This window comes from Homarus americanus, unplaced genomic scaffold (genome assembly GCF_018991925.1).
Source record: "Homarus americanus isolate GMGI-L3 unplaced genomic scaffold, GMGI_Hamer_2.0 scaffold16894, whole genome shotgun sequence".
Taxonomy (NCBI): Eukaryota; Metazoa; Arthropoda; class Malacostraca; order Decapoda; family Nephropidae; genus Homarus; species Homarus americanus.
Genome location: NW_024746541.1, coordinates 6,599,679 through 6,615,838, shown reverse-complemented (window position 1 = coordinate 6,615,838; position 16,160 = coordinate 6,599,679). Strand labels below are relative to the sequence as shown.

General features: G+C 45.9%; 1 protein-coding gene across 1 annotated transcript in view; it reads left to right on the top strand.

Annotated features, from left to right (window-relative positions):
• Positions 1 to 15,870, top strand: part of LOC121879338 (chitotriosidase-1-like) — a 44,216-nt gene extending 28,346 nt beyond the window's left edge. The window contains exons 9-10 of the mRNA XM_042385940.1: positions 9,254 to 9,505; positions 15,132 to 15,870. Coding sequence (XP_042241874.1) covers positions 9,254 to 9,505; positions 15,132 to 15,338 — 459 coding nt within the window. The 3' untranslated portion in view covers positions 15,339 to 15,870. The remainder of the gene's footprint in view (positions 1 to 9,253; positions 9,506 to 15,131) is intronic.
• The last annotated feature ends 290 nt before the right edge of the window (positions 15,871 to 16,160 follow it).

Genomic DNA, 16,160 nt, shown 5'->3' with positions numbered 1-16,160 from the left:
ACAAATATTACAGTCAGTACTCTTTTACTTGCCCGCCAGTTCCTGCACTTAGGCAAGTACATTGACGAAAACATAGCACTTCACCTTATTCTCCTTGTCTTTCCCATCGCAACCATACCAAACACGAGATGTCTGACCACGACGATTTGCCGGGAAATTTAGATGAGGATTATGAGGTAGACGAAGCCTCACAGACCCTCCCACCCCCCCTCACGCCTCACACGCCGGGCGCGCCAAATTCAAAGGATTGGAGCCAGGATATACGTCAGTTAATCCACTTCCTACAAGTTTCCCAAGAGAAGGAAGCCCAAAGACGTCAATTAGAGGAGGAAAAACGACGTCAAGAGGAATGGTCAAGACGTCAAGAGGAATTGTCAAGACAGTCAGAGGCATCAGCTTACCGCCTTCAACTTCAACAACAACACCAAGCTGATAACCACAAACTCCTGGGACTATTGGAAGTGCTGGCAACGAGGACGACTTCACCAGCTGCCACAACCAATTCGCCAGCTTCAGCCTCATCATCTATCCTTCAGACAACGCCTCCTCACACGTCACCTATCCCCCTTGGGTATACCTCAGTGCCTTCTCAACCACCTGCTCCAGTCTCAACTCTCGTCGACCTCTCCGTGCCTCCTCCACCGCCTGCCGTCTCGAGTACACCCCTGCACAGCAAGTCTTCAGTTCCCAGTCCCCCACCTCTTCAATCTGATGCAACATATCAAGTATACCGTCAATGGCGACGTCGTTTCGAAGAGTTTGCTGTTATGTCTGACCTCCACCGAATGCCCCCTCATAAACAACTCATCCAATTAAGATCGTGCATTTCCCTCGATGTTCAACGCCTCCTAGAGCACACGCTAGCCATCCCCCCTGACTCCCCCAGGTCAGTGACAGAGGTTTTAAACGCCTTGCAGATTCATTTCCGTGGCCTATGCAATGAAGCTTTGCGTCGTAGGGAACTGCTATCCTGCAAACAAGCTTCTGGGGAATCATTCTCAGACTTCTATGCACGACTTAAGGACCTAGCAGCCGAGGTGGACCTATGTACAGGCGATCCTGTAACCTGTGCTGAGATCCAGCTCAAGATGATCTTGCTGATGGGTGTACGTGACGAGGACCTGCTTCAGAAACTCCTCACCCTCGACGCCGCCTCTTCCCTCACCGACTTCGTCACCTGTTGCAGGTCGTATGAGGCCACAAGAGAGGCTGCCTCAGCTATACACTCATCGCCATCTCAAGTCCACGCCGTCTCCACCTACAAGAGGAATCAACGCCAGATGCAGACGGCGTCCTCTCCACAGCCCCCGTCACAGTCACCAGTTTCTTCTCCCGAATCCTGCAGAAACTGTCAGCGCCAGCATGGTCCAGGAAAGTGCCCTGCGGCTGATAGTACATGTCGAAACTGTGGGTTTCAAGGCCATTGGCCCCGCACAACTCGATGTCCTGCCAACAAGGTCTCATGCAACGCTTGCAACAAGCAAGGACACTTCGCCAAGTGTTGCAGGTCCACCAAGAAGCCTCCATCTCCAGGTCAAAACGTCTCTTTACAGCCCGACAGAACGTCCACACCACCGTCTCCCAAGAACAACAAAGGATGCCGACGCGTGGATGATGCCTCGAGTGACAGGTCCCCCAAGCCCGTCAATGTTCGTCTGTCCTACGGTACCAACTCTTCCAACCTCCTGATGATACCTGACACGGGCGCGGACATCACGGTGATTGGACCAACACACCTGGACGCCCTCAACATTCCCAGGAGTAGCCTGTCACCCACAGCCATGAACGACGTGCTCACAGCGGACGGGTCCCCGATGTCTCCACCTTTGGGTTGCTTCAAGGCAACACTACAGCTCGGTCCCAAGTCTTGCCTTGCCACAGTCCACGTCCATGAGGGCATCCAAACCCCTCTCTTGTCATGTGGCCATTGTCAGGACTTGGCCATCGTCTCATCCGAGTTCCCAAAGCCCATCCTCGCCGTGACACACCTCAACAGGTGTGCAGAGATACCTGTTTCAGCCATGACCACACCTGCTGCCGCCCGGGAGTTCTTTCTTCGTCAGTTCAGCGACGTCCTTGTCTCCAAGTCCGACCTCCAGAAGACGCCGCTCAAGAAGATGACAGGCCCCCCGATGAGAATCCACCTCAAGCCTGGCGCGACGCCTTTCGCCATCCACACACCCAGGCCTATCCCCTTTGCCATACGGGACAAGGTGAAGGCGGAGCTCGATTCTCTGGTGCAGCAGGGGATCATCAGACACGCCGGTGAGGAGCCCTCCGAGTGGTGCCACCCTATGGTCTTGGCACCCAAGCCTGTAGGTGTTCGCATCACAGTGGACCTCACCCATCTCAACTCGCAGGTCTCCCGTCCCGCCCATCCATCGCCTACGCCCATCCAAGCAGTCCGCAGCGTCACCCCGTCTGCAAAGTTCTTTACCACGGCGGATGCACTACATGGGTACTGGCAAGTCGACCTGGCGGAAGAAGATCGCCACCTCACTACATTCATCACGCCCCACGGCCGCTTCCAACACTGCCGCGGACCCATGGGCTTCGCAGCAACGGGGGATGCGTACTGCCTCCGTGGGGATATGGCTCTGCAGGGTGTCACCAACTGCGTGAAGGTCGTAGATGACATCCTGCTCTTCGACGATGATCTCCCGGCCCACTTGAACCGAGTTCATCTGATGCTCACAAGATGTCGTGCCCATGGTATCACCCTGAACAAAGATAAATTTGTGGTCGCCGCCTCCCAAGTTAACTACTGCGGCTACAACATCTCGCCAGAGGGGATCTCAGCTGATGAGGAGAAGGTCAAGGCCATCAGGGACTTCCCTACTCCAGCGAACCTGACCGACCTTCGCTCATTTATGGGCCTGGCAAATCAGCTGGCCGACTTCTCCCCTAAAATCGCCACATCAGCCCAACCTCTACGCCCCCTCATGAGCCCCAAGCGCTCTTTCCTCTGGACTCCTGACCACGACCTAGCGTTCAGGAATGTTAAGAAGGCGTTGCTGTCACCACCAGCCTTGGCACCCTTCGACCCGTCCTTACCAGTGGTCCTCCAGACCGACGCCTCCCGTCTATACGGCCTCGGATATGCCCTCCTTCAAGATCACGGCCAGGGTAGACTGCGCTTAGTTCAGTGTGGCTCCAGGTTTCTGACGGACACGGAGACCAGATACGCCACCATCGAACTAGAGATGCTGGCAGTCGCCTGGGCTATGGCCAAGTGCCGCCTTTACCTGTCCGGCCTTGGGCATTTCACCCTCATGACGGACCATCGCCCGCTCATACCCATCCTCAATCACTACAAATTGGACGCCATCGAAAATCCTCGCCTCCAACGTCTCAAAGAGAAGACCGCCCCTTACGTCTTTACAGCTGCGTGGCGCGCCGGGAAGCTTCTGTGCATACCAGACGCCCTCTCCCGAGCCCCTGTTAGTCGCCCCACACCTGAAGATGAAGTCGACTGTACCACAGCCGCAGCTCACGTTCGGTCTTTAGTGACACACACAGCCACTTCTCTTGCTGACAAGACGACGACGACGCCCTCCATCGAAGACGATAGGACCCTCCAGGAGCTTTGCATCGCCGCCGCTCAAGACCCGGCATACGTCCAACTCCTCGCCTACGTCTCCGCCGGATTCCCCACCAACCGCTACGACATTCACGCCTCCGCCCTCCCCTTCTGGAAGCTAAGGGATAGCCTCTATGCGGACGAAGAGCTGGTGTTGTACGGCCCCAGGATCGTCGTTCCCGCTGCCCTCCGCCGGCGCACCTTATCCCGCCTCCATGACAGCCACCGCGGCGTTGAAGCCACCAGGCGCAGAGCCCGTCAGACCGTCTTCTGGCCTGGTATTGACGCCGATATTAAGAGCACGGTTGAGGCCTGTGAGCCTTGCCAGCAACTCCAGCCCAGCCAGCAACAAGAGCCGTACCTGTGCAATGACCTCCCGAAGCGGCCCTTTGAGTCTGTGTCCGCCGACTTCTTTCATGTGGCCGGAAAGTCTTTCCTGGTGGTCGCCGACAGGCTCTCTGGATGGCCCGTGGTAGTTCCCTGTGGTCGGGACACCACCTCTTCCAGGGTCATCCGGATGTTTTGTTGCTTCTTCCGGGAAGTCGGAGTGCCTCTCCGCCTCCGAACCGACGGTGGGCCCCCGTTCAATAGCCACGAGTTCAAGAGCTTCGCCGAACGCTGGGGCGTCCACCACATCGTCACCTCCCCTCATTACCCGCAGGCGAATGGCCACGCCGAGGCAGCGGTAAAGTCCGTAAAATACCTCATCCTCAAAACAGCACCGACGGGGAACCTGGACTGCGAGGAGTTCGACAGGGGCCTACTGGAACTCCGCAACACCCCTACCCCTGCCGGACGCTCTCCTGCCCAGGTGTTGTATGGCCGCCCCCTTCGTACTTGTGTGCCTGCCCACCCCCAGTCCTTCTTAGATGAATGGCAGATCAAGGCGGACGAGTGTGACCGCCGTGAGGCTGCCCGGATGGCCCAAGTGACAAGCCACTATGACGCCCAAGCCCGCCCCCTTCCCAGGTTGGCCGTCGGCCAGCAAGTACGAATCCAGGACCCGACGTCACACCGCTGGGACAAGGTCGGGGTCGTCATGGGCCGTGGCGAGTCTCGTTCGTACCAAGTCCGCCTCCCCAGTGGTCGTGTGTGGTGGCGAAACAGACGCCATCTCCGCCCAGTGCCATCCTCTAGTACCGAACCTTCCTCCCCGTCCCCTGTGTCCCCTTGCCCAGACCAGGAACGAAGGTCGTCAGTTGATCCTCCCATTGTCCCTCGCCGCTCCCCCCGACTCATGGAAAAAGAGTCCGTAGCCGCTTGAGATTGCACTACGAGCGTAAAGGGGGAGGGAGGTGTATAGATGTGTGGGTACCAAGATACGTGAACACGCCTGACGGCAGGACTCTGTTACCATTCATTGTACCATTTATTCACATGTCTGTATAACTACATATTATTATAGCATGTCTGATATCTATGCTTATGTCTAATGCCTATGTTCACTTACTATGTCCCGATATACTATGTCTGTATCGCGCTAGTCGAGTAATTAGAAGACCCCATTTATTGTCCAAATAATGTCTAGCAACTTCCCTTGCCTAGCCAGCTAACTTCCCTCAGATCGGCTTCGGCCTGCCTACGACGAGGAGTTCCTTGTGCTGGCTCCTGTTCCTGTACCGGTTGGTTATCCTGCCAAGTCTTGTACACTTATTGAATATATCTACTGCTCGTGCTATTGGAGTTTGAAGAACCTTGTCTAGGATTTCATCACACCACAGTAGGCAGCTACCAAACAGGGAGGTACTACCTCCTGAGAAGATATTGAAACCATAATGTGTTGTCTAATGGTAAACCCAGCTGCCATATAGCATCACAAAAATTGTTTCAATGTATCAGGTTGCTATCTGACTTTCTGCCTCATTTACACACACAATTGCAGGGTCTCACTATTGTTTCCCTTACAGAACTTTAAAAACACAACATATAATTTTTTTTTCACTCTTGACCTGTTTTATATTGTAATTTTTTTTTATTCTCCTATTATATCATATGACAATACTATTGAATCGGGCCTTCTCAGATGGGTCCCACTGGTCAGGATGGTTATGGACCACAGGGCAGAACTGACTATCATCAAACTACAGGGGCCTCAACTGACGTCACCGCGATTGCTGGAGGATCGGCTTTTTTCACACTTCATTTTTCCAACATTCGCGTTTTGAAATCCAATTTTTCTTCTGTGGAGCACCATCTAATAACCCTTTCCCCCAATCTCTTACTAATATCTTTACTTCAGTTGACCTAAGCAGCTTCACCCAAACCTTTTCAAGTCTTCAACTACAACTTTTATACCTTTTTCCGTCCTAAGGAAGGTGTCTGCGCCTACTGCAACACACGGACGCCTATAGCTCGACTCACGGATTTTGAATCTTCTCTTTATGTCATCTGGCTCAAAATATCTCTACTAACTATGAATATTTTCCTTTGTTTCCTATACTGTTCTCCCAACTATTTCGAACTGTTTGACTATCTCACTTCTTGCCATGAGTCATTGCTATCCACACACCAACACCGAAATCCTCTACCTAGGGAATTTCAATGTACATTACATTTAATGATCTGAAACAAATAATCAAACACCCTACACATGTTCTACATCGACACACTCAATTTGCAGACATTCTTGATTTTTGTTTTACGTCTATCCCCTCACACTATTCAACTTAATTTCCGGGGCACAACCACCTCCCCCACTCCTCTCTAAGCGCCAACTATGGCACTATCGGAGGGTACACTGGCAATCCTTGCGAGAAATTTTCTCCGACTTTCCCTGGGATGGGTGTTGCTTTTTCACTCGGGACGCCTCGTTATGTCCTGACTGCATTGCTGGGTGGTATGAGTGCATTAATCCCATGTTCTACCAAAACTTTCACTTTACAATCATGGTTTGAGTGCTCTTGTTCTCTTGCATGTATGGAGAGAGATGCGGCATATCAAGCTATGAAACTATTTCCTGTTACTCACTCCTCTTTCATTACTTCTAGGAATCGTAGGGCGAAGCGGAATTTAAAAAACAAGAAAAAGTCCGCAGACCTAACTAACTCTACTTCTAATAAATCCTTCTGCACTACGTCTATTCCTTTTCTTTTCCGAACTGATATCGGTGCCAACTCTCCCTCTGATAAAGTCAATCTCTTTGGGACCTTTTTCTCCTCTAACTCTATCTTAGACGATTCCAGCTCTACCACATCCACTCCTGCTCCTCCTTCTGAACCCATGCACTTTCCTATAATCTCAAATCGTAGGATTGCTGGTGTGTTATCCAACCTGGATGTAAGGCGCATGAACCAGACGGAATACACCCTCGTGTTCTGAAGGAGTGTACTGACCCCTGTGCTTGCTCGACTCTTTCGTCTTTGCCTCAAAACCCAAACTTTTCCTTCTTCTTAGAATCATGCCTCGGTTCAGCTCATCTCGAAGAAATGTGTCCGTTCTAATCCCTCTAACTATCGCCCAATTGCCTTAACTTCAATCCTCTCTAATATTTTCGAAACTATCTTAAACTCTAATTTTCTCCGTCACCTTCAATGCCTTTCTCATTTGTCGGATCACCAGTATAGGTTTCGCCAGGCGAGATCTACTGGTGATCTGCTTTCCTACTGCACCCCTATTTGGTCATCCCCTATTCGGGATTATGGGAAAACTTTCGTCGTGGCAGTTGTTTTCGAGGAATCGATCTCTCGCTCTTTCTCTACCAATAGTGGTGTTCCACACGGGTCTGTTCTTTCACCTACTAATTCTATTCTACTCTTCATTCTTCCTCTCACATGTTCCTTCCCCCTAACTCTCAAACTATATTTGTTTTTAGAGCTAAAATCGTTTAATTTTACCAAATTTTAAAATAGATATGCTAGGCCTCACCATTTCATCTAATATATCATGGAAGCCACACATCCACAACATTGTTACAGTAAAGTTGCCTCCCGAAAGCTGGGAATGCTGTACGGATGCGGTAGCTACTTCACTCCTGAGCAGCTGCTTCAAGTTTACAAGGGTTTCATTCGTCCTAACTTGGAGTACTGTTTTCATATCTGGGGTGGTTCTTCTTCTGTCCAACTGTTAGATAGGGTGGAATCAAAGGCATTTCGTCTTATTAACTCTCCTACTTTAGTTGATAATCTCTCTTCCTTTTCTCTTCGCCGCAATTTTGCTTCACTCTCTCTCTCTCTTACAGATACTTTAACGGGCAATGTTCAGTGGAGTTGGCATCCTGTGTACCGTTGGCAAGGCAATGGGCCCGTAACACTCGTCCTGCCCGCGGTGCCCACCGTTTCTGTGTGGATGTCGGTCACGCTAGAATAACCCGTTATAGTACATCCTTCTTTCCTCACACATCCAAACTGTTGAATGCTCTGTCTTCTTCTGTGTTTCCTTACTCTTACAATCTGTCTCACTTTAAAAAGCTGATTTTCCGGCATCTTCGTGGTGTAGATAAATATATTTTTTTCTTTTAATTTTTTATTTATTTTTACTCTTTTTTTTTCGCACCCCCCCCCCGTCTCCCCAGGCCCCGTTGTGGGTCGATAACCTGTGTCCGGGTGGCGTGATTTTTTTTCCTGAGGGCTTCCATCATTTTGAACAAGCGGCACCATCACAGTGTTTGAAGCGCGGCACCACTGTACACTCTGTAAGAAAGAGAGAATAAGAGATGATCATTCATGCTTGGCTTAATATTGATGTAATAGATACTAATACAAACAAATAATAACCTAACCTAACCTAACCTAACCTAACTTAACCTAACCTAACTTAACCTAACCTAACTTAACCTAACCTAACTTAACCTAACCTAACTTAACCTAACCTAACTTAGCCAACACGGCCAAGATAGAACGAATTATTGCTGCCACCAGTTGACTGTACAGTGGTGCCGCGCTTCAAATACTGCGACGGTGCCGCTTGTTCAAATGACAGAAGCCCTGAGGAAAAAAAAAATTCGCGCCCGGGTGGGATATTCCCAGAAAAAAAAAATATAAGATTGGATGGAAATCAGTTGATAAACAAACACAAATATTGTAGTTCCTAAGACAAGACAAGTGACGTTCGACTTTGTTCTTGCAGTGACACTTTGGCAGGAAAAACAATAATTTGCAACAATCATCTTATTAAGTGTATCCCTCACCTTCTATCTATCATTGAGTAATTAAGAAAGATAATTTACATGGCTGAGTTATATAAGGGATATGTTATCAATTATTTTTTGGTGCACTTAAAGCTGTCATATGAATTGGAATAGTGGCAAAGATTCATATATGTGTATTATGTTTAGGTTTATTATGAGGCTTTGGTGGTGTTTATTATGAGGCTTTGGTGGTGTTTATTATGAGGCTTTGGTGGTGTTTATTATGAGGCTTTGGTGGTGTTTATTATGAGGCTTTGGTGGTGTTTATTATGAGGCTTTGGTGGTGTTTATTATGAGGCTTTGGTGGTGTTTATTATGAGGCTTTGGTGGTGTTTATTATGAGGCTTTGGTGGTGTTTATTATGAGGCTTTGGTGGTGTTTATTATGAGGCTTTGGTGGTGTTTATTACGAGGCTTTTATGATTTTTATTATGAGGTCTTGTTTGTATATATTATGAGGCCTTGATATGGCGTTTGCTGTGAGGCTATGCACGTGTTTAAAGTGAGGCTGTGATAGTCCCAGTACAAACATAATTGGTTCACCTTCAGGAGAATTATGTGATCTTACTGAGTGAAATACACGACGCGCTACACGCCGAGGGGATGATCCTGACAGCTGCCGTATCATCAGCCAAAGACAAAATTGATTCTGGTTATGACGTGCCGGGGATAGCCATGTACGTAGACCTGTTGAACCTCATGACCTACGACCTGCACGGTTCTTGGAATGACTACGTTCACCACCAGTCAGGGCTCTACCCCTACTATAAGGACACCGGCGGTAACAAAGACCTCAACGTTGTAAGTATATTATTACTTCTCTTGTGGAATTGTACTGTCAGGAGTGGCGCTTATTATGATGGAGTATGTATGATATACCGCTAAGTCAGTATCATTTTGTGTGGCGAATATTTATATAAAGAATTACTATTGTTACTAATAATTTTCAGTTGAAAATAATAATAATAAGAAGAAGAAAAAAAGAAGAAGAAGAAGAAGTGTGTGCGTGTGTATGTGTGTAACTGATGAGGATTTTTACTGGTGTTGATTAATGCAGTAGAAGGGCCCCTCAGAATGCCAAAACAGCACAAACAAAATAAATATATTTACCTGAGTTAATTACCGTGACCTGGACTGGTGTTCCTGAGGTTGGGGTTCAAGAGATGCACAGGTAATGGACACTTGTATTAATCATCAGTAACATCCTTACAGCACTAGAAAGTTATTAATTACATAGGGCAATAGTTCATTTGAATTAATCCCTCAACTCATCTTACATCGCTAGTTACCAATATTATCAGTGTAGGGAATATGACACCGGTCCCAATGTGAGTTCTTAATGACCCAATAATCACCCAAGACTCATGTACGTCCCTGTTTGGACCGTGAGTTACAACAAAATGGGTGACATGACCGCCCCAGTTCAAGAATTGATGAGGTCAAGGATCGCGCCTCCCCGAGTTTAAGCCCACAACCTGTGATGGATCCTAAACCTCAGCAGTCCCTGAGCAAATATATTCATAAAATAGTATACTGGTCTGAAACCCCACAAAACAATCATCAAATGCCATAACGACCTGATATCATGACTTGTCAGGGGTGGAGAGGGGGGGGGGGTCGGGTCACCAACTGATTCTTTGTACTTTATTCCTGAGTTCATAAGTTATGCGTGCTTCCTCCGCCATACCTGTAACCGTGTTCAATGAAACTGGCCCAGAATACACCATTACAATAAAATTACACCACATGCATAGCACCGAAACAATCCTTTATCACCCCCACGTCCAGAGCGTAAGATCAACCATTAGGGTCGTCGACCTCACACCAGGACTTGGTTAAACAAACCACATGCAGTACACCCAAAGTTGAAGAGAATGGAAGGCACCTAGTAAAAATATCAGCACTAATACTCAGCAGGCATACAATAGTTTTCGACTCACCAGCACCATGGAAATTCCTGTCTCCCATAGCCCATCAATATTTCCATTCACTCAGGCTGCATCCAGGGGCAGGTTTTTCTCTCGTTTACTGTATGTGAGAGGGAGAGCAACAGAGGTAATCCTGCCCAGTTATGTCAGGTCACCGTACAACTTCGTGTACTTGACCCCAGTCAGAGAGAGATTAAGTTTCCCCCCTCATTCTACTCAGTTGTTCCCCATACACTGTATACACTCCTTAGCTGTGGTGTATTGTAGTGTGCGGCTTTACGCAAATCTCAGCGGTTTCCTAAATTCGTGCGTGGCACACATCCATATCCTGAGGAATCCGGGTAAAAACAGGTCGCCCGCATGGATGCGTGCTTCCTTGTCGGACCCCATGAATCACGTCCGATAATAACAGCCGCTAGCATCCAAGCCGTGGTCCTGTCAAGCAGTCACAACCAAGTCGGTTCCACTAAGACCTGGAATAATCCACCGATTTACCACTGTGGTTTTCTTTCTCCATCCTATCTAGACACTGTACTGTACTCTATGCAATTGAACGGAACTTACTTGTGAATATAGTTGACATCGCCCACAAATATTGTGGCCACGTGGGGCGTTGTATCCAGCACAGTGTCAGTGCATCTCCCTTCCACCAACGATAGACAGCTTGTGCATGCCCACTCCAAGCACTGCAGCGTCCTCAGCCTACACGTAATTTTTCCCGGGAACTACTTAACTATTCCTGCATAAATCTTAAATTGTCCCTTGATTTTCCTTTATTTATTTTCTGGAAAGATTAGCACTATTTTAGTATTTATTTACGTTTTTAATTCAAGACATGAATGTCCCCCACGGTTTTCCAGTAATTATTTTAATTATTTGTGAAGCGCAATACGTCATTCTTCACATATATTAGTTATTTACTACGGACACAAGTAATTTATTATTTTCAAATGGCAAATTATCCAAGAAACTTTTGTTTATATTATAACTGGCTTTTAACTTCGTCAGCAGTGTATGAATTAATTTAAAAAAATACATTTCTTAGGCCTTGTGGCGCCAGCTGGTTACTTAGTTCCCGACTTTCCCGCTTGGTGCTTGGTGCGCTGCGCACAAAGGCTTTGTACAGCATAGGGCTGACCACGCCGCTTGGCATGGGAAGTATTCACGTCTGTCGTTCCACTGCTTGTTAAATCAGTAATTTTCGTTCTAAGATTTCAGAATACCACACTGGACCTTTAAAACAGACAGCACTTTTTCATGTGCTGTGAGAGAAAAATAGGCAAACAACTCCCCCAGATGAGTCCCGCAACATCCCGATGATAGCATAGTTGTCCTCCACCCCCTGGCAGCTCTGGTTGATGCTAGCCTCTTTAACAGATGACATGGGTGCGTATAATCCATGTATATGCTGATAACCCCATAGGAAAAAATAAAACACTAAGTTCGCTAGTGCTTTCGTGTATTTCACATCTTCGGGGGTGAGTAGAGACTAAGGATTAGTTACTGACAAGGCTAATATATACAGTAAAGGAGAATGAGATCAAGTCCCCAGGGACAGCAAGGTGTCAACCATATCCAGTCCTTATTATCTCTCATATGAATTAACAAAGCATTGGTTTCCTGGACTGTCCTGACATTATATCTATGATGTTTAAGTCTAGTTATGAGAACTTTGCCCGTTTGACCAAAGTAGAACATATTACTTTCCTTGCAAGGAACCTTGTAAATGCAACCACCTGCATTGCATGGGAGTTCTTAATTAACATTTGTTTTACAGTGCATGAGTTACTAAATGTTGCATTTACGTTCCAGGTTTACAGTTGTAGAGGAATTTGAGAGAAATTTTCGTTAAATGGTAATAATAAGAGATTGTTACTGTCAGGGGATGGTTTCGGATCAGTTCTTCAAAAAGATTTCTTAGCGATGTTAAGGCATTTGTTTATAAACGAACTAGGGTATTTTAAGTCCAGTCCAATCTTAGAGATATATTCAAATTCTTCATTAATGTTTTCCGGACTGCATATTCGTAGAACACGTAAAAGCAGTGATGTAGTTAGCTCATTCAGTATGTGGGCAAGAACGTTTTTAGCAGTCTTTCGGATTGTTAACTTATCAAGCAAGGCTGGGGGATGCTTTCCGAACTCATACTGCAAGTATTCCTCCATCTCTTTCTGCTCCTTTATCACGCATGTCGCTCTCATGAATAGCTTCCAGGCCACGGACGGTCACACTGCCACAGTCTGCGTTCATTTGACTTGACGCGGTCTCTCCTCTTCAGTTTCATGTCAACGTAGTTACCACCTGGAATTGAATTTGTGACTTTTTTTACTGAAGCCATTATGGTTGGTCAGCATTTTCTGACTGAGGAGCATCAATGCCAGTTGCGATGGACACCACGCCTTCGATTCCTCTGTAGGAGAAAGGGAATGAGTCCTCAACCAATTCAGAAACGTACCGTAGTCCTTAACATCTTGAACAATGCTGTAGTCGTGGAGATCGCTGTGCTGATCTGAGTGTGAGTGTGAACACCACTAAATCTTCAAGAGCACTGCAGATAGGAACACACCAAGACAGCACATGTACTGGTTTAGCATGGGTGCTTGTAGTTACACCTCGGCCTGGCGACAAATCTCCAGGAGCCTTGAGCATTCGCATAATAACCTGCTCAATATCTGATCGGTGAAATTACCTCTCCATAACTTGTCACTTCTCTTAATTGTGAACTCGCGATCTTTAGTAAATTTCTTCAGCTTATTTTCACTCATAAAAATCTGGGAACTACCTCATCGAATCCAGATACCTTCTGCAACAGCGTACATATGCAATATGTCTGGTTGCATGAAGAATGGGAATCATATTAGAGACAATATACTGATGGAGCTTCCAGTCACCAGAACACCCTGGGCGAATGAAGAGTATCAACACACGTACAGTTGATGAGATAGTTGTGCCACAATTCCCCAATACGACTCTCCTGACAGATCCTCCGCCAGGTCATCCATGATCGGTGTGAGTTGAGTGACCACTGTTTCCTTCAATACGATGTCGGTAGCACACTCAGAAATCAGGAGCAGGTTGACTCCATCCAATCAACCAGGGGTCTCTAACATCACCGTAGTGAGGGCCACGACAGTGAGAAGGTGTGCATGAAGACCCCGTGAGTAAGCATGCCCAGTCATCGTGTGTTCAATGCAGTTCTGGGCACAAACTGCTTTCCAGAGATTCTCGAAACCAGTGACATCCATTATATGACATATTGAACCCATGTAGGACATAATGAGGTGAAATCCTTCGATCAATTTCAGGAGATGCTTGAACTATGTCATCTGCTTTAATATACTGTAGAGTGTAGTCAAATATGACTGTCCTCATGCTTATGTTTTGCCTCTCTAACTGGGTTTGTGCAAACAAAAGAAATGTGTAGATATTACAACCAAACATAGTTGTAGACACCAAATTCATTATCCTTTCATGATTAATAACCAAGTTGCAGCGAATTCAACGTTTTATACATAAAAAGGCTGTAATCTTGCATTTATGTTAATTAGGGCACATTCCATTTCATTTATGGTGGCTTGATTTGCTTCTTTGTGCTCAAAAACATGGGTATAAATACCAAAAAACACCTTTCTATCCCGTATAATAACCAAGATATGATAGAGCATTTTGAAAAACAAATTGACATCTGTTATGGTGAGGCTTCTCTTGGTAATGCCACTGACCTTGTCATGTCATGTATGTCACCTGGTAGTTACTATAGCTTAGATCTTGAAAATTATACTGGTTGCTCTCATTTTTTCACAGATACATTATGTACTCAGTATGAATGTGAGGGAAGGAGGCATATAAAAAAATGTTGATACTCAAAGCTAATGGGCTAAAACATGTGACTATTTGGGAATTCTTAATGGTCAGACGGAATTTTCCTCGTGGGATGCACATACAGTTTGAAGACAGGTAGTCTGCTGTTTGGCTGATGTACCCTGTGTATGGATCAGGATTCTATTTTTGTTTTTTTCATAATTGAGGTACGGTAGATATGTTCATCAAAATTGTTGGGTAACTGGTCTGGGTGACCGACCTACATGATAAATGCAGAGTCTCTGATGAAGGCATGTGTAGTACACGAAAGAGAATTAAGACAAAAGAGAAAAACATCAGGCTTGTGATATGATGAAGCAGTCTTATTTTCGACACACGATGTGCTTTTTATGGTCCAAGGTACACCTGAGTCATGCAAGTGTTTTACCCCGCCTTAAAATCTGTCTCTGGCCGTTATCAAAGTATAAAAGAACTCAGTTTCTTTTTTAACATGAGGTAATTTGGAGGTCTAATTGTTTCATGTTGGCTTTAAATAAATATAATGTAACTTCGTGGAACATGGTTGCCAACTCGTAACAACTCTGTCTTCATTCTATTAAGGCGCTTGATGTTAACTTACTAGCCACGAGTGTAATATACAGTGGACTAGTGGTAAACTCTGTTTTCATCGCGTACAGGACTTTGCTGTCAACTACTGGATACAGCAAGGAATGCCGAGCACCAAGATAGCGGTGGGTGTACCTTCGTACGGCCGCTGCTGGACGCTTGACGACCTTAGTCAGACAGACTATTACTCCCCAGCGAGCGAGCCAGGAGAACCTGGGCCCTGGACCAACTCTGCAGGCATATGGGCGTACAGTGAGGTACATTTGATGAAGACTTGATTTTCAATTAGTAGATGTAGGTTAGTTAAAGCTTAATTTAAAAAAATATATATCTACATTTGTCATGGCAAGTAGTAGACTACATTGGTTCCAATTGGTTTTGTTTTCCTTGTCACTAAATTATCACCAAAATATTCTCTTAATGCTCAGACAAAATAAACGCACCTCAATATATATACAGGTTTGTAAGCATAGTCAAGAGCTCAAGGAGTTCTGAAGAGGTTGGTCACTCTGTTAATTTAGGTGCAGTGGGATATTTTTATTATAATAAAACACGTCAGAGAAAATTCCCATCTCTTAAAAATATCAACAGCAAAGCAAAAACGGATAATACACAAAGGCGGGCTCTCGGTTTTGTACATATAATCTACAAGTCTCTAAATGTGCACGTGCAGTCAGCCAAAGATGCATCGACCCCCACCCTGGCTCTCGCAATTTTATCTGGCAATACTTAGTAAAATAAGTCTGTATGTAATGGGTATTGTGATCAGTGGATCTATTTTCCGCTGTATCAACGTCAGGATAAATAAAACAATCAAAAGGTAGAATTTCTATTATAATAAACTATTCATTGATATTTTAGATCATTATAATTTTCCAAACGTTCGTATATTTGCTTAGATAATGAAGAACATTTGAAATGAGAATCTTGGGGCAGCAGTCGTTGTAGTTGAGTTGCCAATTCATTAATATTATTTCTTCATTATTTGAGCAAAAAATAATAAAAAATAAAAAATTACTCCATCCTATATGGGCGAAATGCTGAGAAATAAAACTCCAATCCTTATAGCTCTCCTAGGAGAGACCAGTCAAACGAACGGT